The sequence below is a fragment of the Coregonus lavaretus genome (assembly GCF_964263955.1).
Source record: "Coregonus lavaretus genome assembly, chromosome: 5".
In the NCBI taxonomy this organism is placed as follows: domain Eukaryota; kingdom Metazoa; phylum Chordata; class Actinopteri; order Salmoniformes; family Salmonidae; genus Coregonus; species Coregonus lavaretus.
Window position 1 is genome coordinate 43,036,808 of NC_139992.1, and position 24,758 is coordinate 43,061,565.

At 50.1% G+C, this 24,758-nt stretch overlaps 2 protein-coding genes across 2 annotated transcripts in view; both read left to right on the forward strand.

The window, feature by feature from the left end:
• Window positions 1–351: 351 nt before the first annotated feature.
• On the forward strand, window positions 352–1,821 carry LOC311129180 (NADH dehydrogenase [ubiquinone] 1 alpha subcomplex subunit 12-like). The gene is made up of 4 exons (XM_084161493.1): window positions 352–456; window positions 842–924; window positions 1,162–1,249; window positions 1,518–1,821. The coding sequence occupies exons 1-4, from the start codon at window positions 368–370 to the stop codon at window positions 1,690–1,692; spliced, it is 435 nt and encodes a 144-aa protein (XP_084017619.1). The 5' UTR covers window positions 352–367; the 3' UTR covers window positions 1,693–1,821.
• Window positions 1,822–6,208: 4,387 nt separating this feature from the next.
• LOC311129150 (transmembrane and coiled-coil domain protein 3-like) overlaps window positions 6,209–24,758 on the forward strand; it is a 42,057-nt gene continuing 23,507 nt past the window's right edge. Inside the window, exon 1 of the mRNA XM_084161451.1 lies at window positions 6,209–6,372. Within this exon, the coding sequence (XP_084017577.1) occupies window positions 6,328–6,372 (45 nt within the window). The 5' untranslated portion in view covers window positions 6,209–6,327. The remainder of the gene's footprint in view (window positions 6,373–24,758) is intronic.

A 24,758-nucleotide genomic window follows, 5' to 3' on the forward strand; every position in this document is an offset into this window, starting at 1 on the left:
GTTTCTATAATAGTCATCACATTTAGCTCCCAAGTAAGAGACACTTGAGAAAAGACTGTTAGCATGGTTGCATTATTTTTATTTATTTATTTTATTTACAATAGGTTACCCGGCCTGTCATCAAATTGTTTTCTCAATATTGAGACACTTCAAAATGGACAGTTAGGTGGTAGCATTTTCTTACTACGGTGTTCTATGTCTGTCATCACAGAATAGAAGAGAAACAGTGCTTGAAACTGCTTGAAATGCTGTTCATAGACTACTGCTTGAAACAATGGGCGGAATTGTTGTGGACCAGGGAGCGTTTCAGCACGAATGTATTTACATGTACAACAGTGTCCTATGCCCAAATCAGTCCCGTCTGAAAATGGCCGAGTATATACATGTCGTTCGAAGGGCTTTGGGACAGTTAGGAGGTCACGGTGGTGTGAAAGGCTTATTTGTTCAGTTATTCAGGTTAGTATAAGAGCAATATAACAATTATGTGCTTTGTAATCTATAGAGGTGGTTGTCGTTACTTTCAATGCATTTACTGGAGAGAAATAAGCGTGGTCCCGGTCGACAGGCAACCTGCTAACTAACTTGCCTTTCCTAACTACTGTAGCTGGCTAAATTGGTAAACAAACGGACTCACTGCTCTGTTTAAAAGCTCACGCTCTGTTGAATATTCATTTAAACGAATAAAAAAAGACCAGTGTTTTAACATGGAACTGTTTCAAGGCTACTTGATTGTGTGATCTCTGATCTCTATCCAGTCTGACAAATTAGACATAGTGCTAGTGGATGGGCTAATGGACTAGCTGGCTAGTTATCTTACTTGTGGTGACTGATTTTGTTACAGGGCAAATGATGTGAAAACGGGAGCGCTGATTGGCGTGGACAAGTATGGAAACAAGTACTTTGAGGACACACGCTACTTTTTTGGTAAGGTTAAACAGACCGAAACCTCTGCTCCCATTACCAGTAATGGCCGTAGGCTATGTATTGCAGTGAGGATCATCATATTATCTCTGAATGTAGTTAGCGTAGAACATTTTATATTTTCCATATGGGGTTGATTGGTCAGACTATGGGGAAATCAAGTAATAGAGGTGTGGTAGAGAGGGCTGTTAAAGACCTGTAGTGTACTCAGAGTAACACCTCTCCTCCCCTCCTTGTCAGGTCGTCACCGCTGGGTGATTTACACTACAGAGATGAATGGAAAGAACACCATGTGGGAGGTGGATGGCAGCATGGTGCCCGCTGAATGGTAAATACATCTTACTTAGTTTGACACAGGTAGAGTTGCCTCTATCTCAGTGACTGGGCCATTGCCATGTTGGAGATATTGGCCTTCATAGTAAAATTGCTGACCTAAAGTTATGGATATGGAATTGTAACAGATCTGGGTAGTACTCATTGAGTTGATGTACTGGTGTCTTAATGATGTTTTTACCGTCTAGGAACCTTCTATTGATGAACTAGCCTATTGATGAAATGAGTACCTGATGCTAACTCCCAATCTTATATCTCCTCAGGCATCGCTGGCTGCACTGTATGACAGACAACCCCCCCACCACACACCCCCCTACGCCCAAGAAGTTCCTGGCGGAGGTCCACCAGTTCAACGTGAGTGGTTCGGCCCAAGCATACGTGCCCTACTCCACCACCCGCAAGAAGATCCACGAGTGGGTGCCCCCCAAGGCTCAGTGACCCAGCTGTGACCCGACCTGACTTTCAACCTCTGACCCGTGACCTTGTTCTGTAAATGATGAGTGTGATTTCCTGTGTGTGCATTCACCAGCACATCTTTGCTTCTAAATAAAATCTAATCTATATGGACACTGACTCAGTCTTTGTGTGAAACTATGGGCTGTTATGTCACTAGTGACTAGTTGGCTGACTAATGACCAGCTCTCCACGAGTCTGACAAAAATGTTAGCAACATGAGTTTGTTTGAGAGGTTTTTTAAGACTGACTGAGACTGGCCCATTGCTGAGGGGCAGATTATTAGGTAATATTATTTGCAGTTTCTCTGAGGGTGTTAGTCTGATTTGTGTGTGTGTGTTGCAGACAGCAGGATATTGCTGAGCTGAGAAAAGTCTGCAGTATTTCACATGGGGTTACTAGGAGCATGTCTGTGCTGACTGGCTATCAGATGACCATCACATCAGGGTGATAGTATGGGCAGGGTGTCACATTCACACAGGCAGACAGACACTCACACCCAGCTCCTGTCCCTCTGTCCTCTCAGGGACTCTGCTGCGCTATGAGAGGTGAGTTGACTCTTCTCGGCTTGTGGCCCATTCTGGACTACTGACTGAAGGTAAAAGTTATATCATAGCCATATCCCAATATATAAGCAGTGTTTCTCAATCTAGTACCAATCTGTGAGTTGGGCAGACAATTCTCTACCCCATGGGGGGCCAGTATGAAAATGTATGCACTCACCAACTGTAAGTCGCTCTGGATAAGAGCGTCTGCTAAATGACTAAAATGAATGTGAAGTTAAGACTATAGTTTGACCATCCTTGGTGGTGCAGAAAAGAAATACTGTATTAGTCCCTGGTTAATCTTTTCATATGGCATTTAAGTAGATCTTTGACCATAGCACTGGAAAAAATGCACAGTTTATCTACTTGTAGGTGTCATAATAGCTATTCTACTGTAGTCTGTACCATAGTAAGGACATTCATATTTTCAGAAGCAGCTTGTTTACTCAGGGTTTACCGGTATGCTAACGCTGCCTTTGCTTCCAGCGGTCCGGGCTGTTAGATGAGAAGGTTTACGCTGTCAATGCTATTTGGCCATGGGGTCAGTGAAGAGGAAGAGGATGAGGTCAGTCTCTCTATCCCTTTCTATGGCTGTTTGAATCATTTTTAAATGCCCCCTCACTGAACTGACATTACTTCAGTGGTTACTTCAAGGGAGAGAGGAAGGAAGGATGTGTGTTAAAGGTCCAATGCAGCCTTTTTTATCTCAATATAAAATCAATTCTGGGTAACAATTAAGTACCATACTGTGATTGTTTTCAATTAAAATGGTCAACAACAAAAAATAAGCTTAGTTTTTTATTTATTTTTACAGTAGTTACATAGCAATAATAAAGTAATTTGATATTTTGATATCTAGATAGATAGTACTTATACATTATACATAGTGTTTTCAGTCATAACTATTATAGAACATGAGCTTTTAAACCCACCCCTCAGCAACTCTCAGTCCATCCCACCTATCTCCATAAACCGCCCTCTTATGATTTCCATGTGCCATATATTTTTCAACTGTGCTGTGATGTTTCACATAAATTCTGAACCTGTCTAATCGCATAGTATATACAGATTGTAAGATACATATTTTTACTAAAAGTGTTATTATATTGTTGATTGATTGACAATGGTTTTCCAAATCTCCCAACAGTGCTATTTGGAGGGTTAATTTGAGATAATTGTTGTGATTTTTCAGCCATTCTTGAATCTGTGACCCTAAACATGAAAAATTGCTTCTTAGCAAAGATCAATTTCTCAAGCAAGAATTTTGCTAGCACTCTCTGGGAGTGGTCTGAGTTGGGAGGGGAACATTTTCAGCTAGCTGTTATTGGCAGGGAGGTTTGGAACTATCTTTCTTATTGGTCCAGTAACTAATTTACCAACTGGTGATGTCACCAGGCAGGCCAAAACTGCATCCCACCAAAACATGCTGAAATTTCAGGCGGTCTTTTCAAACAGCTCTTACACTAAAAGGGCATTGTCATAATTTTCACAATTTCACAGTATTATTCCAACCTCATAGTGTGGAAATATATATAAAACACAGGAATATCACGTTTTTGCCTGCACTGGGCCTTTAAATAGTTATTGGAAAGGGGCCACATCATTTTCTCCTTTATGCTTTCTATCACTCTCAGGAAGACCTGTAATGACTGATCCATCCACCTGGGGTCACTGTGTCCCCTGATTTATTCTGCAATTGAAGTCATAGTCGGCATTCCACTCACACCTCAGCTATACCAAAATTCAGTCAAATGAAATTCATGAGCACTTGGCTGTTGTTGAGAAGCTCTTTGTTAATGTGAAATAACATTGCCACAAGTCAGCAGTTCTAGAATGGGACGGGCTATCATTTGGAAGCTAGTCACATAGGCACCAGGAGGGGACCGGGGGACAATCTCTTAATGATCCTGAGTAATCTTTTGGCGCCTTGCGGCAGAGCTTTATCGCCTTGACTGGAAGGTGTTTGAATTGACTAGGGTGTTTAAATGTGTTTCCAACTTGTCGCTCAGTGGGTTGAAGCTCCTGGTGCTAAAGGTCTAAGGGATTAGTATAGAGGGTTTAGGGTTTATCGGAACCTGCTGTAAAGTAACACGAGTCTGCCTTGTTTGGTTGGTTAGGTATAGTGTGTTTAGGATATCAGAGCTGTGTCACTGGTGTTTTAGCTAGTGTCTCTGAGTCATCATTTGTGTAAATGGAGTAAAATGGCATCTGAGTTAAGTGAGAGGACTTGCACTGCCATGGCAATACTTCCTTGTGGCTAATGATAAGGTCAGTGAACACTCAACACATCTCTCACCTTGCTCTCCATTTTCTCTCTGCAAATCTCTCTCTCTCTCTCTCTCTCTCTCTCTCTCTCTCTCTCTCTCTCTCTCTCTCTCTCTCTCTCTCTCTCTCTCTCTCTCTCTCTCTCTATTCCAATCTCTCTATTCCTCTTCGTGTGTGTGTGTGTGTGTGTGTGTGTGTGTATAATGAGGTGGCAGCTGTGTTGGTGGTGATGCCAGCTGGGCACCAGAGGGAATATAGGGGCTCATTTTAGAGCAGATGCATCCCTCTCCCCTCTGCCCCCTGGTACCCTCATCCCTCTTCCCTCATCTCACCACCTGTCTGTCTGTCCATTCTATCTCTTCTGAGCATACTCCCTCTTTTCTTTTCACTCCCTCTGTTTCTGCTTCATTCTCTTTCCTTATCACCCCTATACTCTCCTTCCTCCCCCACTCCTAACTTTGTCTCTTCTGTTGTTCCTTCTCTCCATATCTTATTCATGTCTGTATTCCTCTGGAGATGATATATGATGTGTCTGTTGTATTTCCTGGACAGGGAGACAAGCCTCCCGACGCTGTAGATGTTTAATGGGTGAGAGGGGGCGGGGCGTCAAATCTTTTATTTGTAGGGTTTTCAGGCCTTTAGACTTCCTCTTGAGCACAGTGCTGTAAAAATACCTCTGGCCCTGTTGTGTTCACCTCCACTGTGTGTCTCAGCTCTTAATTGGCTCTGAGAGAGACAGGGAGAAAAGGACACACTGTATGGTTCTCAGAGACAAGTGGGCTTAGCCTTAGTGAATGATAGTTGGGAGGGTATATTTGAATATGTGTGGGAGTGGGAGCAGAGCCCAGTTGCGTTGAGACACACACACATTCACTCACACACACACTCTCACACACACACACACACACACACACACACACACACACACACACACACACACACACACACACACACACACACACACACACACACACACACACACACACACACACACACACAGAGGCCTGGGCCGGCTGTTATCTAGGGCTGTGCAGATTAACGTCTCTGTCTGAACGTATTCACCACTGAGACAGAGCAGGGGGAGAGATTACTTCACTAACTTTACCAATTCTATACTGACAGCAGTATATGGAGGTCCTGTATTCCCTCCCTCCCTCCCTCCCTCCCTCCCTCCCTCCCTCTCCTAACCTGTGGGACATCCCTACTACCTCTCAGCCTGCTGTTCTGGTTGCTGATTGGCCTCAGAGGTAATGAATGATTGCTGTGATGAAGCGTGCCTGGGCGGGCCAAGGAGGGAGGGGGAGGGTGATAAGAATCAGAGACCTCAGGCTGGGGCTGGTTACTGCCTTATAAGGGCGTCTCTCCCAACCCCTCAGGAACTCAGGAACAGGGCAGAACCATGCAGAACAGAACAGTACATAACAGACTGCTGAACGCACCTCAGGACATGACAGAACAAGACAGCAGACTGACAGCAGTTCAGTAGCACCTGGTGCGGAAGGGAACAGTGGCTCAGAGTGTGTGTGTGTGTGTGTGTGTGTGTGTGTGTGTAGGAGTGTATCCTTGGATTTTTAGGGTGTTGGTTAGGGAAGTCCGAGCCGGGCCTTGTGACAGCACATCTTTATCTCCACTGACAGGAAGGAAGGGCTTTCACCAGAGCCAGAGGGAAACCACACACACACTCCTCCCCCAGTGGCTGTTCCTCTAAAAGGCTGCCAGCTCTTTGATGATCACTGAGCGTCTTCTGAAGCTCGTAGGAATGAACTTTGACTTCACACACTCTGACCCTTAACGCTGAGGAAGAGGAGAGATGAAGAAGTACTTCACGACCATCCCACTCATCCACGTCACAGAGGTAGGGTGTGTGTGTGTGTGTGTGTGTGTGTGTGTGTGTGTGTGTGTGTGTGTGTGTGTCTGAGATTGAGACTATATGTCTCAAGGCATTTCAGTCTCCAAGCTATTTCCGGTCTAAATGAAGTCAGAACTGTAGTCGTATGCTGTCAGCTGTGTGTTTATACTGACTGCAGTTCATGCGAAGACTTTGACCTGTACCACATGAGGAGCTGTGTGTGTGTGGCGACATTAGGGTAAACGTAAACAACAGGTAAACGGACGGTAGTGTTACAGAAAAAGAGCAAAGCAGGGAGAGGTTATGTTTGACAGTTTGATGTTGTGGCAGACGTGTTGTGTCCTGCCCCTGTGTGTGGTGTGTTTGTGTGTGTGTGTGTGTGTGTGTGGTGTGTGTGTGTGTGTGTTTGTGTGTGTGTGTGTGTGTGCACACGTATAGTTGTACTATGCTGCTTGCATAATGCCAGAGGGATGTCTTTAAAACCAGTCAGTCATAGATCAGTGATCTGCTTTTAGTTATCCAGACCCCATCATTAACCTCTCTCTCTCTCTCTCTCTCTCTCTCTCTCTCTCTCCTCTCTCTCTCTCTCTCTCCCTCTCCCCGGTGGTACATATACATGTAGTTAGTTATACCTGACGTGGCTCTGTGCCCTACTGTAGCTGGGGTGATCCTGTGTTTGTGTCTCTCTTATTCTTATCTCTCCATCACCATGGACGTCCCATTACAATGATGTTGACTATATGTCTCTGTGTTAGAATGAGATCATATTCCTGGATCCTGTGTGAGTGCTGAGCAGTGCCTCCTGACTGGCCTATGGCTTGTGGTAGTTGTTGTCATTGTGCTGAGATGTGTGTTTGTGTGGATAATGACTCTCTTCCTGTCAGTCTTGCCACCGACCACTAACGAGAAAAAAGAGACAGAGAGGGAGAGAATGAGAGTTATAGTAGAGAGGCAGGTATAAGGTTTGTCAGTAGTAGTCTGGTAATGCTGACCATGGCTATGCTGATGCTGTCTCTCTGTACCATGGAGATATACCATCACCTTTATGTTAGGGCTACATTGGGTTACTTTGTGTGTGTGTGTGTTAGACTAATGTTTAATTCTTTCTATACCCAACCTCTCTAAGTGTGCGTACAGAAACTCTAATAATAGAAGTCCTTAAACTCTTACCTGAATAAATATTAGATGCCATGGAAACGCCTTAGTAACTCGTTGCCTTAGATACGAGGAGCTTGGAGGCCTTGGTCAGTTTTACTGCTCTCTTTGGTGATGTTTATCCCATAGTAGGTGGTGGGTAACTGGAGGACATATCTCTGATGTAGTGTCAACAAGGTCTTATTGTTTTAGCTCGTTAGTGGTGTGTGTGTGTGCCTCCGTGAGATTGTGTTGGGTAAACATTTAGTGCTCGCTTCACCCAGTGCTCACACTCACACACACACGGGGGGGTACTGCATTACACAACCCAGCCAGCCTGCTGTGACCCCCCCCCCCCCCTGCCCCCCACCAGCAGCTGAATTTCACTTCTGGGCTGATGCTGTGTGAGGTTCATCTGGTGAGAATACTAGTCAGCCTTTCTGGTTGTGCTCCTAATTAGAAAACAACCACAAGACTCCAAAACCAGTACATTAGTGATAATTAGCTCTCACCGCACTACCTCACCCGATCCCCGTCATACACTTCAGTCATCACCCCCCACATCCCCTAATGTTCAGTTGATGAAAACACTCTCCGACCTGTCCGTCATGATGTGTTACCATGGGAACAATATCTTTTTTCCAGCCAACGTACTCTGATTACAATTTCACCGCAATTTGGCCATCAGGCGGACAGCCAGCATGCACTCATACATGCACTGTCTGTCACACACACACATACACACAAACACACACACACACTAGTTACACTACACAGTACACACCCATCACAGCCATTGTAGGTCTGACATGAGAGAGAGTGATTGTTACAATGGATAGTCCTGGGCTTGACATGTGTCTCAATGATCACTGATTTGTACGCTCTAACCTTTACGGTCGTATGATGGGAGAGAGAGTGTGTTAGGGTGTGTGTGTGTGTGCGTGCGTGTGCATGCTGGCTGACCGCCTAATTGTGTTGAAATTGGCTGTGTGTGGTGAGTGTATAAAGCAAATTAACCAAATTTGTGAAACTAATTACGTGAAACTGAATGAAAACACTTAATCCCAATAAACCCTTCTAATCTTGCAATTTAAAGTACGAAACAAACACTGCAAACAGGCAACAACATTAGCTACTTTCATTTAATTGTCTCAGGGTGATACTTTCCACCCATTAGTTGCCCTCCTCCTCCCCTTATGTCAACAGAAAAGACAGTTGTATTTGGAACAACCTCTCATATTCCTGCGGGAGGTCTGTTTTAGTGCCAAATCAAAGAAGTTGAACAGAGAATGTGGATGCAGAGCGAAACTCGCTCCATATGGCAACACTGACTCTATTGGCCAGCACCTGACTCAACATTTGTGTGAATGGAGTGAAAATGAAACTAAAATAGCACATCCTTTCTTTCCCTCTCCCTTAATCTCTCTCTGTCTTTTATCTGGTGTGATTACGTGTGTTATTCACAGCTGAGTGTGCTTCCGCTCGCTGACAGGTGAGTGATGATGTCACATCAGGCAGGATGCGTCAGTCTGTTATTATCAATCCATCTCCATCTGACAGTGGCTCTGCTCTTTCTCTCTCTTCCTCTCGCTCTCTTCCCCTCTCTCTTCCTCTGTCTCTCTACTCTCTCTAACACTGCAGCCCTGTCTGCCAACTCTTTATCCTTTCACAGTTCCCCATAGGTCAATAAACACACTCAAAATAGACCTTATAACACTCAAAAAGACTAGTTAGGTCAGAATGCCACCGGCTTGATATTTGGGCTTAGACTTGAGAGTGTGGGAGAGTTGTGTGTGTGTACTGTTCATAGGTATACATGAAAGGGTGTGCTCTGCGTCACTTTGGACCCCCACTAAGAGAGTGACATATCAGATCTCTTTGTGAAAGCTGTTGGAGCCCAAGTGGCCTATAGGAAACCAACCCATGGCCTGTGAGAGCAGTCACATGACTATATGAAAAATGTATGCACTCACTAACTGTAAGTCGCTCTGGATAAGAGCGTCTGCTAAATGACTAAAATGTCAATGTAAAATATAGGTCAGAGGTCACCATAATTAGCACAATTAGGTTGAGTGTTTGCGTTCTTAATGGTAATGGTCAATTCCTCTACTATGCCCTCATCCTCGCTCTCTCTCCCTGCCTCACTTCTTCTTCCTCCTCAATTAAATTCAATTTCAATTTAAGGGCTTTATTGGCATGGGAAACGTATGTTAACATTGCCAAAGCAAGTGAAGTAGATAGTAAACAAAAGTGAAGTAAACAATAAATATTAACAGTAAACATTACACTCAGAAGTTCCAAAATAATAAAGTGTCATGCGTCAGTGTGTAGCGGTAGGACGGAGTCAGGCACAGGACACAGAAATTAGTAAACGACGTACTTTACTTAACAAAAGTAACAGAGCATATCTTCCACACAGGGAAGAAAAAAGTACCAGCTCACAAGAAAGACAGCAAAACAACGAACAATCACGCACAACACCATGAGGAAACCAGAGGGTAAAATAGGGAAACAAATTAACGTGATGGGAATCAGGTGTGTGCAATCAAGGCAAAACAAGTGGAACACAGAAACATAGATCGGTGGCAGCTAGTACTCCGATGACGACGAACGCCGAAGCCTGCCCAAGCAAGGAGGAGGGGCAGCCTCGGCTGAATTCGTGACAGTACCCCCCCCCCTTGACGCGCGGCTCCAGCCGGCCAGGAGGACGCGGAGCAGGGCGAGTCGGATGACGACGGTGGAAATCCCTCAACAGGGAGGGATTGAGGATGTCCCTCCTAGGAACCCAGCACCGTTCCTCCGGACCGTACCCCTCCCACTCCACGAGATACTGCAGGCCCCCCACCCGACGCCTCGAATCCAGGATGGCCCGGACCGAGTACGCCGGTGCCCCCTCGATGTCCAGTGGGGGCGGAGGAACCTCCCGCACCTCAGACTCCTGGAGCGGACCAGCTACCACCGGCCTGAGGAGAGACACATGGAACGAGGGGTTAATACGGTAATCAGGAGGGAGCTGTAACCTATAACATACCTTGTTCAATCTCCTCAGGACTTTAAATGGCCCCACAAACCGCCGACCCAGCTTCCGGCAGGGCAGGCGAAGGGGCAGGTTTCGGGTCAAGAGCCAGACCCGGTCCCCCGGTGCATACTCCGGGGCCTCACTGCAGTGGCGGTCGGCGCTCGCCTTCTGTTGCCTGATAGCCCGTTGCAGGCGTACATGGGCAGCGTTCCAGGTCTCCTCCGACCTCCAAAACCATTCATCCACCGCAGGTGCCTCGAACTGGCTCTGATGCCACGGTGCCAGGACCGGCAGATAACCTAGTACACACTGAAATGGAGACAGGTCAGTAGAGGAGTGGTGGAGGGAGTTTTGGGCCATCTCTGCCCAGGGGATGTACACCGACCAATCCCCTGGCAGGTCCTGGCAATATGACCTCAGAAACCTACCCACATCCTGGTTTACTCCCTCCACCTGCCCATTACTCTCGGGATGAAACCCTGAGGTCAGGCTGATCGAGACCCCCAGATGGTCCATGAACTGGGGACCCCAATCAGACACTATATCCTCAGGTACCCCGTAGTGCCGGAAGACGTGTGTAAACAGGCTCCCTGGACCGCTCCTCTGTGTCATAGAGTCGGGACAGAGCGTCTGCCTTAGCATTCTGGGAACCTGGTCTGTACGAGAGGGTGAAAACAAAACGTGTGAAAAACATGGCCCACCTTGCCTGGCGAGGGTTCAGTCTCCTCGCCGCCCAGATGTACTCCAGATTGCGGTGGTCAGTCCAAATGAGAAAAGGGTGTTTTGCCCCCTCAAGCCAATGTCTCCACGCCTTCAGAGCCTTAACAGCTAACAGCTCCCGGTCCCCCACATCATAGTTTCGCTCCGCCGGGCTGAGCTTCTTCGAAAAAAAGGCACAGGGGCGGAGCTTTGGTGGCGTACCCGAGCGCTGAGACAGTACAGCTCCTATCTCAGCCTCGGACGCGTCCACCTTGACCATGAATGCCAAGGTAGGATCCGGATGAGCCAGCACGGGAGCCGAGGTGAACAGAGCCTTCAGGTGCCCAAAAGCCCTGTCCGCCTCAGCGGACCACTGCAGGCGCACCGGTCCCCCCTTCAGCAAGGAGGTAATGGGAGCCGCTACCTGACCAAAGCCCCGGATAAACCTCCGGTAGTAGTTGGCAAACCCTAAGAATCGCTGCACTTCCTTTACCGTGTTTGGAGTCTGCCAATTACACACGGCTGAAATGCGGTCATTTTCCATCTCCACCCCTGACGCGGACAGGCGGTATCTTAAGAAGGAGACGGACTGTTGAAAGAACAGACATTTCTCAGCCTTGACGTACAGGTCATGTTCCAACAGTCGACCAAGCACCCTGCGCACCATGGACACATGCTCGGCCCATGTAGCGGAGTAGATGAGAATATCATCTATATACACCACTACACCCTGTCCGTGCAGGTCCCTGAAAATCTCATCGACAAAGGATTGGAAGACTGAGGGAGCATTCATCAACCCGTACGGCATGACGAGGTACTCATAGTGCCCAGAGGTGGTACTAAATGCCATCTTCCACTCATCCCCCTCCCGGATATGCACCAGGTTGTACGTGCTCCTGAGATCCAATTTGGTGAAGAAGCGCGCCCCGTGCAATGACTCCGTCATACTCGCAATGAGCGGTAGTGGATAACTGTACTTAACAGTTATCTGATTGAGACCTCGATAGTCAATGCACGGGCGCAACCCTCCATCCTTCTTCTTCACAAAAAAGAAACTCGAGGAAGCAGGGGAAGTGGAAGGCCGAATGTATCCCTGTCCCAGAGATTCGGAGACATGATTCCATAGCCGCCGTTTCCTCCTGTGACAGAGGATACACATGACTCAGAGGAAGTGCAGTGCCCTCCCGGAGATTTATCGCACAATCCCCCTGTCGATGGGGTGGTAATTGAGTCACCTTCCTTTTACAGAAGGCGAGAGCCAAATCGGCATATTCGGGGGGAATGTGCATAGTGGAGACCTGGTTTGGACTCTCCACCGTTGTTGTACCTACGGAAACACCTACACACCTCCCCGAGCACTGACGTGACCATCCCTTGAGAGCCCTCTGTTGCCATGAAATATTGGGGTCATGAGAGGCTAACCAGGGAAGCCCCAACACCACGGGAAACGCAGGAGAATCGATCAGGAAGAGACTGATTCTCTCCTCATGACCCTCCTGCGTTTTCATCCAGAGTGGAGCTGTGACCTCCCTAATCAGGCCTGACCCTAAAGGGCGACTATCTAAAACATGTATAGGGAAGGGCACATCAACAGGACAAATAGGAATCCCTAATCTATGTGCAAATAGACGGTCTATAAAATTCCCAGCTGCGCCTGAATCTACGAGCGCCTTATGCTGGGAATGCGGGGAAAACTCAGGAAATTCGACGTGAACACATGTGAGCAACAGGGAGCTCTGGGTGAGTCGGGTGCCTACTCACCTGGGATGGTCCTCCAGTGCCCTGCCTGCTGCCTCGATTCCCTAAGGACCCTTCCCAGCACCGACCAGCAGTGTGTCATCTGCGGCCACAGTTGGTGCAGGAAACAGCCCCCGTTCCGGTAACCCTTAAATCAGCACCTCCAAGCTCCATCGATGTAGGGTCGGAAGTGCTGGGAGATGGATGGACGGACCCTGATCTGAACGTCCGCGGGTGGCCAACAGGTTATCCAGCCGTATAGATAAGTCCACCAGCTGGTCCAGGTTGAGGGTGGTGTCCCTGCAGGCCAGCTCTCGACGAACGTCCTCCCGTAGGCTGCATGTGTAATGGTCGATCAGGGCCCTCTCATTCCATCCCACGCTGGCTGCCAAGGTCCTGAAGTCCAGTGCGAAGTCCTGTGCGCTCCTCCTCCCCTGTCTGAGGTGGAACAACCGTTCCCCCGCCGCTCTCCCCTCCGGTGGATGATCAAATACCGCCCGGAAGCGGCGGGTGAAATCCTCATAGCGCACCGATACTGCGTCTATACCTCCCCACTCAGCGTTGGCCCACTCGAGCTCTTTCCCCGACAGACAGGAGATGACGGCGGACACGCTCTCGTATCCCGAGGGAGCCGGGTGGATGGTTGCCAGGTAAAACTCCACCTGGAGCAGAAACCCCCGGCACCCGGCAGCTGTTCCATCATATTCCCTCAGGAGCGAGAACCGAATCCCACTGGATCCAGGTGGTGAAGAAGTAGACAGCGATGTGGGGGGATTTGTAGTGGGAAGAGGTGTAGGCAAACCCCCTCTCACCCATCGCTCCATCGACTGTAGTACTCGATCCATGGCTGTGCCGAGAGTCTGTAGCATGGTCGAGTGCTGCTGGATGTGTTCCTCCACTGATACTGGAGGAATGAATGTGCCTGCTGACTCCATTATCGGTGCGTGATTCTGTCATGCGTCAGTGTGTAGCGGTGGGACGGAGTCAGGCGCAGGACACAGAAATTAGTAAACAACGTACTTTACTTAACAAAAGTAACAGAGCATATCTTCCATGCAGGGAAGAAAAAAGTACCAGCTCACAAGAAAGACAGCAAAACAACGAACAATCGCGCACAACACCACGAGGAAACCAGAGGGTAAAATAGGGAAACAAATTAACGTGATGGGAATCAGGTGTGTGCAATCAAGACAAAACAAGTGGAACACAGGGGCCGGGTGGGCATTCCGCCTCGGCGGATCCGGCTCCGGGCGTGACCACAATTTACTCTCCACCTCCCTGTTGTGCCCCTGGTCTGGTCTGGACCTCGGCGCGCTGCTTCCCCTTTCCTTCCTCCCACGAAGTACCAAGCCCTGTCTGGACCCTGGTGTGGGAGACCCCGAACCTGGAGAGGGGCTGACGTCTGGGTCTGGACTGGAACTTGACTGGAGCTGGACCCGACGACGGTGGATTGAACTGCTCTGGCTCCGGAGTGGAGCCGCTGACCGGAGTTGGATCAGGCACCGGTGGAGCGGACTGCTCTGGCTCCGGAGTGGAGCAGCTTACCGGAGCTGAACTAGGCACCGGTGGAGCGGACTGCTCTGGCTCCGGAGTGGATCCGCTGACCGGAGCTGGACTGGACCCCGGTGGAGCGGACTGCTCTGGCTCTGGAGTGGAGCAGCTGACCGGAGCTGGATCAGGCACCGGTGGAGCGGACTGCTCTGGCTCCGGAGTGGAGCCGCTGACCGGAGCTGGACTGGACCCCGGTGAAGCGGATTGCTCTGGCTCCGGAGTGGAGCAGCTGACCGGAGCTGAACTGGGCACCGGTGGAGCGGACTGCTCTGGCTCCGGAGTGGAGCAGCTGACCGGTGCCGGACCAGGCACCGGTGGAACAGGCAAGGGCCGTGCCGGACTGGACACACGCACCACTGGCTTGGTGCGAGGAGCAGCAACAGGTCGGACCGGGCTGGCGACGCGCACCACTGGCTTGGTGCGGGGAGCAGGTACGGGCCGTACCGGACTGGCGACGCGCACCACTGGCCTGGTGCGAGGGACAGGAACAGGCCGTACCGGACTGGCGACGCGCACCACTGGCCTGGTGCGAGGGACAGGAACAGGCCGGGCCGGGCTGGCGATGCGCACCACTGGCTTGGTGCGAGGGGCAGGAACAGGCCGGACCGGGCTGGCGACGCGCACCACTGGCTTGGTGCGAGGGGCAGGAACAGGCCGGGCCGGGCTGGCAACGCGCACCACTGGCTTGGTGCGAGGGGCAGGAACAGGCCGGGCCGGGCTGGCAACGTGCACCACTGGCTTGGTGCGAGGGGCAGGAACAGGCCGGGCCGGGCTGGCAACGCGCACCACTGGCTTGGTGCGAGGGGCAGGAACAGGCCGGACCAGGCTGGCGACGCGCACCACTGGCTTGGTGCGAGGAGCAGGAACAGGCCGGGCCGGGCTGGCGACGCGCACCACTGGCTTGGTGCGAGGAGCAGGAACGGGCCGGACCGGACTGCGAAGGCGGACTGGAGGTCTGGAGCGGAGAGCTGGCACAACCCGTCCCTGGCTGGCTGCCCACTTTCGCACTACACATGCGGGGCACTGGCACAGGACACACTGGGCTGTGCACGCGCACTGGTGATACAGCTCGTAGAACAGGCGCAGGATATGCGGGACCGAGGAGGCGTACTGGAGACCAGGAGCGTTGAGCCGGCACACCCCGTCCTGGCTGAATGCCCATCTTCGCACGACACGTGCGTGGTGCTAGCACAGGACGTACAGGACTGTGCCGGCACACTGGCGACACAGTACGTAGCTCCGCATAACACAGAGCCTTCCCAGTCACACGCTTCCTTGCGTGAGTACGGGGAGTTGACTCTGCTCTAACACTAGGCTCCGCCAACCACCCTTTTAGCCCCCCCAAAAACATTTATTGGGGCTGTCTCTCGGGCTTCTTCCTCGGCCGGCACCTTCTGCGTTGCCGCTGCTCCTCTCTATACCACGCCTCTCTATACCACTGTCTCCTCCCAAGGACGGCGATCCATCCCGGCCTGAATCTCCTCCCATGTCCAGGAACCCTTTCCTTCCAGGATCTCCTCCCATGTCCAGGCTGTCTGCTCCTGGACACGCTGCTTGGTCCTCATTTGGTGGGATCTTCTGTCACGATCGGTGACGAACGAGAAGGACCAAGGCGCAGCGTGATATGCATACATGTTTATTAACGAATAAACACAACGACAAAACAATAAACAAACGATATGTGAAGTCCAAGGCAGCACAACACAACATACCTTAACACAGAACAAGATCCCACAACCCACTAGTGCCAATAGGCTGCCTAAGTATGGTCCCCAATCAGAGACAACGAGCGACAGCTGCCTCTGATTGGGAACCACACCGGCCAACATAGAAATAGACATACTAGAATATCAACATAGAAATATACAACATAGAACATACACACCCTGACTCAACATATACGAGTCCCCTGAGTCAGGGCGTGACAGTCATGCACAAGTAGATGTCCTAACCGACTTGCCAAAACTATAGTTTGTTAACAAGAAATTTGTGGGTGGTTGAAAAACGAGTTTTAATGACTCCAACCTAAGTGTATGTAAACTTCCAACTTCAACTGTATGTGTCTCTAATATGATCATACGTTTGGCAGGAGGTTAGGAAGTGCAGCTCAGTTTCCACCTCATTTTATGGGCAGTGTGCACATAGCCTGTCTTCTCTTGAGAGCCAGGTCTGCCTACGGCGGCCTTTCTCAATAGCAAGGATATGCTCACTGAGTCTGTACATAGTCAAAGCTTTCCTTAAGTTTGGGTCAGTCACAGTGGTCATGTATTCTGCCACTGTGTACTCTCTGTTTAGGGCCAAATAGCATTCTAGTTTGCTCAGTTTTTTTGTTAATTCTTTCCAATGCGTCAAGTAATTCTATTTTTGTTTTTTCATGATTTGGTTGGGTCTAATTGTGTTGTTGTCCTGGGGATCTGTGGGGTCTGTTTGTGTTTGTGAACAGAGCCCCAGGACCAGCTTGCTTAAGGGTCTCTTCTCCAAGTTCATCTCTCTGTAGGTGATGGCTTTGTTATGGAAGGTTTGGTAATCGCTTCCTTTTTGTCACGATCGTTGAACGGAGTAGACCAAGGCGCAGCGTTGAAGGCAAACATACTTTATTATCCAAAGTGATAACACGAACAAAACAATAAACGAATAACGTGACGTCCTAGGTTAAACAACCAACATGGAACAAACCAAAAGGAACAAGATCCCACAACTACTGTGGGTAAACTGGCTGCTTAAGTATGGCTCTCAATCAGAGACAACAAGCAACAGCTGATTCTCGTTGCCTCTGATTGAGAACCATACTGGCCAACATAGAAAACACAACTCTAGAATACCGACATAGAACAAGAACACATAGAATCTACACACCCTGGCTCAACATATAGAGTCCCGAGAGCCAGGGTGTGACAGTACCCCGCCCCAAAGGCGCGGACTGCGACCGTGCCTCAACCTAAACCAAACAGGGGAGGGCTGGGTGGGCATTCCTCCTCGGAGGCGGTTCCGGCTCCGGGCTTGCCCACCACCCTCCAATAATCCCCCCGTAGCGCCCCTGGTCCGGTCTGGCCCCGCTGGCTGGAGCTGGACTGGACATCGTAGGAGCGGATTGCTTAAGCTCCGGTGTGGAGCAGCTGACTGGTACCTGACCAGGCACCGGTGACCCAGGCATGGGTTGTGCCGGACTGACGACGCGCACCCCTGGCTTGGTGCGTGGAGCAGGAACGGGCCGGACCGGGCTGACGATGCGCACCCCTGGCTTGGTGCGTGGAGCAGCAACGGGCCGGACCGGGCTGACGATGCGCACCCCTGGCTTGGTGCGTGGAGCAGGAACGGGCCGGACCGGGCTGACGATGCGCACCCCTGGCTTGGTGCGTGGAGCAGCAACGGGCCGGACCGGGCTGACGATGCGCACCCCTGGCTTGGTGCGTGGAGCAGCAACGGGCCGGACCGGGCTGACGATGCGCACCCCTGGCTTGGTGCGTGGAGCAGCAACGGGCCGGACCGGGCTGACGATGCGCACCCCTGGCTTGGTGCGTGGAGCCGGAACGGGCCGTACCGGGCTGACAATGCGCACCCCTGGCTTGGTGCGTGGAGCAGCAACGGGCCGGACCGGGCTGACGATGCGCACCCCTGGCTTGGTGCGTGGGGCAGGAACGGGCCTTACCGGGCTGACGACTCGCACCCCTGGCTTAGTGCGAGTGGCAGGAACAGGCCGGGCCGGGCTGGCGACGCGCACCGTAGGCTTGGTGCGAAGGGCAGGAACAGGCCGGGCCGGGCTGGCGACGCGCACCGTAGGGTTGGTGCGAGGGTCAGGAACAGGCTGGGCCGGGCTGGCGACGCGCACCGTAGGCTTATTGCGAGTGGCAGGAACAGGCCGGGCCGGGCTGGCGACGCGCACCGTAGGCTTGGTGCGAGTGGCAGGAACAGGCCGGGCCGGGCTGGCGACGCGCACCGTAGGCTTGGTGCGAGTGGCAGGAACAGACCGGGCCGGGCTGGCGATGCGCACCGTTAGCTTGGTGCGGGGAGCAGGAACAGGCCGGGCTGGGCTGGCGATGCGCACCGTAGGCTTGGTGCGAAGGGCAGGAACAGGCCGGGCTGGGCTGGCGATGCGCACCGTAGGCTTGGTGCGAAGGGCAGGAACAGGCCGGGCCGGGCTGGCGACGCGCACCGTAGGCTTGGTGCGAGGGGCAGGAACAGGCCGGGCCGGGCTGGCGACGCACACCGTAGGCTTGGTGCGAGTGGCAGGAACAGGCCGGGCTGGGCTGGCGACGCGCACCGGAGGCTTGGTGCGAGGGGCAGGAACAGGCCGGGCCGGGCTGGCGACGCACACCGTAGGCTTGGTGCGAGTGGCAGGAACAGGCCGGGCTGGGCTGGCGACGCGCACCGGAGGCTTGGTGCGAGGAGCAGGAACAGGCCGGGCCGGGCTGTGGAGACGGATAGGAGGCCTGGAGTGAAGAGCTGCCACAACCCGTCCTGGCTGAATGCCTACCTTCACACACTCCATGTGAGGCATCAGCACAGGACGTACAGGGCTGTGTACCCGTACTGGCATAACAGCACGTGACACTGGCGCAGGATATCCGGGACCGAGGAGAGGCACTGGAGGCCACGAGCGCTGAGCCGGCACACTCCGTCCTGGCTGCATGCCCACCTTCGCACGACACGTGCAGGGTGCTCGCACAGGACGTACCGGACTATGCCGGACCACTCGTGGCACAGTACGCAGCTCCGCATACCCCGGAACCTGCCCAGTCTCATGCTGCCATGCCTGAGTACGGGGAGTTGGCTCTGCTCTCCATCCAGGCTCCGCCAACCTGCCTTCTGGCCCCCCAAACCCGGTGGCCTCCTCTCCTAATCTCCCAATTCGCCCTGTGGCAGCCTCCTGCTGCCCAGTCGCCCATGCCGTGTGCCCCCCCCTAAAATTTTTTTGGGGTTGCCTCTCGTCCGTCCGACGACGACACTGTTGACGCCGTTGCTCCTCTCTCGCCAGGGCCTTAACCTTAGCCCATGGCCCTTTTCCCCCAAGCATGTCCTCCCAGGACCACAATTGGCCCACCTGGGCCATCGCCAACCTCTCCAGCTCCTTACCCGGCGCTTCCTCCCATGTCCAGGCTGCCTGCTGCTGGACACGCTGCTTGGTCCTGGTATGGTGGGATCTTCTGTCACGATCGTTAGAGTGGAGTAGACCAAGGCGCAGCGTTGAAGGCAAACATACTTTATTATCCAAAGTGATAACACGAACAAAACAATAAACGAATAACGTGACGTCCTAGGTTAAACAACCAACACGGAACAAACCAAAAGGAACAAGATCCCACAACTACTGTGGGTAAACTGGCTGCTTAAGTATGGCTCCCAATCAGAGACAACAAGCAACAGCTGATACTCGTTGCCTCTGATTGAGAACCATACTGGCCAACATAGAAAACACAACTCTAGAATACCGACATAGAACAAGAACACATAGAATCTACACACCCTGGCTCAACATATAGAGTCCCCAGAGCCAGGGTGTGACACTTTTAAGTGGTTATAGAATTTAACGGCTCTTTTCTGGATTTTGATAATTAGCTGGTATCGGCCTAATTCTGCTCTGCATGCATTATTTTGTGTTTTTCGTTGTGCACAGAGGATCTTTTTTCAGAATTCTGCATGCAGAGTCTCAATTTGGTGTTTGTTCCATTTTGTGAATTATTGGTTGGTGTGCGGACCCCAGACCTCACAACCATAAAGGGCAATGGGTTCTATAACTGATTCAAGTATTTTTAGGTATGTCGAATTTTATGTTCCTTTTGATGGCATAGAAGGCCCTTCTTGCCTTGTCTCTCAGATCGTTCACAGCTTTGTGGAAGTTACCTGTGGCGCTGATGTTTAGGCCGAGTTATGTATAGTTTTTTGTGTGCTCTAGGGCAACGGTGTCTAGATATAAATTGTATTTGTGGTCCTGGCAACTTGACCTTTTTTGGAACACCATTCTTTTTTGTCTTACTGAGATTTACTTTCAGGGCCCAGGTCTGACAGAATCTGTGCAGAAGATCTAGGTGCTGCTGTAGGCCCTCCTTGGTAGGTGACAGAAGCACCAGATCATCAGCAAACAGTAGACATTTGACTTCAGATTCTAGTAGGGTGAGGCCGGGTGCTGCAAACTGTTCTAGTGCCCTCGTCAATTCGTTGATATATATGTTAAAGAGGGTGGGGCTTAAACTGCATCCCTGTCTCAGCCCACGGCCCTGTGGAAAGAAATGTGTGTGTTTTTTGCCATTTTTAACCGCACACTTGTTGTTTGTGTACATGGATTTTATAATGTCGTATATTTTTCCCCCAACCCCACTTTCCATCAATTTGTATAGCAGACCCTCATGCCAAATTGAGTCAAAAGCTTTTTTGAAATCAACAAAGCATGAGAAGACTTTGCCTTTGTTTTGGTTTATTTGTTTGTCTATTAGGGTGTGCAGGGTGAATACGTGGTCTGTCGTATGGTAATTTGGTAAAAAGCCAATTTGACACGTGCTCAGTACTTTGTTTTCACTGAGGAAATGAACTAGTCTGATGTTAATGATAATGCAGAGGATGTTCCCAAGGTTGCTGTTGACGCATATCCCACGATAGTTATTGGGGTCAAATTTGTCTCCACTTTTGTGGATTGGGGTGATCAGTCCTTGGTTCCAAATATTGGGGAAGATGCCAGAGCTAAGGATGATGTTAAAGAGTTTAAGTATAGCCAAGTGGAATTTGTGGTCTGTATATTTTATCATTTAATTGGCCTTTTTGGGTTGGAGTGGTTGTATTTTGTCTCTCTCTCTCTCTCTCGCTCTCTCTCTCTCTCTCTCTCTCTCTCTCTCTCTTTATCTGGCGGTTGTATCTGTGGTTAATCAGGTATATTCTCTCTTTAATGACATTCTGCCACACAGTCCAGTTAGATTTACAGCTGAGGTTGAGTACTACCGCCCTCCTACCATCACCCACCTCTACCAGTCACTCCCCCCAGCCCTGTATTCATATGCCACATTTTTTGCCTGCTGTGCTGGGACAAAAGTGACCGTGGGGGTGGGAGGGATTAGTGGGTTGTGGATGGGTCTCTTGATCCACCATTTCACTCTGGGTCTGAATAGAACAGGATGGGAGGAGTAGAGGAGGGGGACAGGGGGGCAAAGAGGGGTGTTTTGTTGGGGGCATGGGGAGGGGCAGTAAGTCTTTCTCAACGGCCTGATGTCTGGAGAGAGAGAGAGAGAGCTTTGGAGGGAGAAGAGAGTGATTTAAGGGGTATGCAGAATGATGCATAAGGGTTTGAGAGAGATGAGGTTGTTTTTATTCTGGACAGAACTAGGGAGTAGGATTAGGTCATCCCAAAAACCAGTTCAACCACACTGCCCCAATTACCAAGAGACAAGGACCGTGTGTGTGTGTTGTTCACTCTGCATTTACATTTTTAGTCATTTAGCAGACGCTCTTATCCAGAGCGACTTACAGTTAGTGAATACATTTTTTTTTTTTTTATACTGGCCCCCCGTGGGAATCAAACCCACAACCATGGCGTTGCAAACGCCATGCTTTATCAACTGAGCTACATCCCTGCCGGCCATTCCCTCCCTTCCCGTCCATTCCCTCCCCTACCCTGGACGACGCTGGGCCAATTGTGCGCCGCCCATGAGTCTCCCGGTCGCGGCCGGCTGCGACAGAGCCTGGATTCGAACCAGGATCTCTAGTGGCACAGTTAGCACTGCGATGCAGTGCCTTAGACCACTGCGCCACTCAGGATACTGAATCCTTTCAGAGTACCCGCGTTGCTGCGTCGAGATGGCTCAGAGATTAGGGAAGCTGTCACACAGACTGTCACAAACACTGTCACACTCACTGTCTGTCACACATGCTCCATACACACACTGGTACACACAGGACTGAAACAGGGAATACAGATTCACACTTTCTGTTCACATATGTACATACAGTATAGTGATCTGTCCCCCTATTATCCGATTACGCTTACCACATCACCAGTCTGGACATATAGGCCTTAACACTGCTAGAGGAGCAGTAGTGCACTGTGTGTGTGTGTGTGTGTGTGTGTGTGTGTGTGTGTGTGTGTGTGTGTGTGTGTGTGTGTGTGTGTGTGTGTGTGTGTGTGTGTGTGTGTGTGTGTGTGTGTGTGACAGAGACCCACACAGTGTTTGTGTGACAGAGACCCAGACAGTGTGTGACCTGATCTGGCCCTGGCATGTCTCTGAGTCACACAGGAAGGAGAAGGGACAGAGTTCCTCAGAGCAGTCTGTTCTTATGCCTTACCAGAGGGAATCGTCTGTTTGTTTAAATTTCCTTGTTCTTCGTAAGATTATAACATGATCACACACGTACAAACACACACACTCCTGTGTTCAGAGGGCAGCTTTGGGGTCAGTTATGAGCTAGTATGACTCTTATAGAGGCATCATTTAGGATCCCACCAAAACATTCCAGATCTCTACATCAACATTCCATTACTCCACCTCAATATTACGTTCCGGAACTATTTGGGAAGGTAGAGGTCAGATTGGGGTGACGTCTGGGACAGAGACAGGAAGTGGCGCAGGAAGTGTAGAACAAACACAACGTCAGGGTGAAGTGAAACAATGGCAGCGTTGCGATAAACAGTAACGGGCACGCACGCACACACACACACACACACACACACACCAGATGAACTATAGCCCACTGTCTCTCTATGCAAAGTCAATATTAATAAACTTGTCAACCTTATCTTTCAGAGTAATTGGATTATCAGCTCAAAGGAGCTGAACTATCAAGCGAGACCACTAGTGGCATTTAGATAAGATATTGCTGAAAAGGAGAGTGTGTGTATTTCATGTTTCATGGCTGGTGAAGTTATGATTAGTGCTCTGATCAAAGTGGGTTAAATAAGCAGACTGTGTGTGAGTGCGTGCATGTGTGTGTTTGCGTGCATGTGCAGCATGCATGCGTGCATCCGTTGTCACGCCCTGGCTCTGGGGACTCTTATATGTTGAGCCAGGGTGTATAGGGTCTATGTTTTGTGTTCTATGTTCAGTTTCTAGTTCATGTGTTTTCTAGGTTGGCCGGGGTGGTTCTCAATCAGAGGCAACGAGAATCAGCTGTTGCTTGTTGTCTCTGATTGGGAACCATACTTAGGCAGCCTGTTGTGCACTTGTGTTTTGTGGGATCTTGTTCCGTGTTGGTTTGTGTTGTTAACCGAGGACTTCACGTTTCGTTTGGTTGTTTTGTATTTTGTATCGTGTTGCCAGTACACTATTAAAAAGATGTACGCATATCACGCTGCGCCTTGGTCCACTTTTCATGACGATCGTGACATCCGTGTTTGTTGTAAAGCTATTCTCTCTGGGCACACGTCCTGCTCCAAGCCAAATCAATACAGCCAAACACCAATTTAGACCCAATTAACATTCCATACCTCATTATAAAACAAACACTTTTAATAACTAATCAACAGGCCTACATAGGTGGTAATGGACTAGAAGAGGATTAGTTAAATGGTCTGATCAAAGCAGCGAGATCTGTCCCTAATCTCAAAACACCCTCTAGTTCTCTGACCTTATTTATACTAATAATACTACTACTAATAATTTGGTGGGTGCTTATATATGTCCTATTTCAAGTAAAAGTGTGTATTATACACGTGTGAATTAGAAATGTGTTTTTTGCATATCCTAACTCCCCCTGAGACACCCTTGGAGAGTGTGGTCACGGCCAGGGTCTGCCATTATTAACGGTGACCCTGGAGCAATTAGGGTTACGTGCCTTGCTCAAGGGTACAACAGCAGATTTGTCACCTTGTCGGCTCGGGGATTTGAACTAGCCGCTAGGATACCTGCCGCCCCAATAAGTATATTTTGTGTTTCTAGCATGGAATGAACCAGATAGAAGGAAGCAATATGGTTGAAGCTCCCATAAACACATTTGAGGACTTGATAGAGCCATCACTATGTTGTTTACCTGGCTTCTTCAGATCTGCCAACAGTAAAGGGGCTTGGTGGAACCGGGCTAGGGGCTGTTTTCAGGCTGTGTTGTGAGTGAGAAGGTAAAGAAGACATGATGACTACTCTCATGATAGAATTGACCCATTGTCACTATGTACTGTCCTGGCTGCAGCATTTCCGATACGCAACATGTAAATAACTTATTAATGATTCACCCCCAAAAATTAATCAACATATTCTCCCTTCTCTAATTGACTCCATGTCTAATTAATGAGTTACTCCAGAGCCAGATTCGATCTGATCCCATTTTGGCACCCATG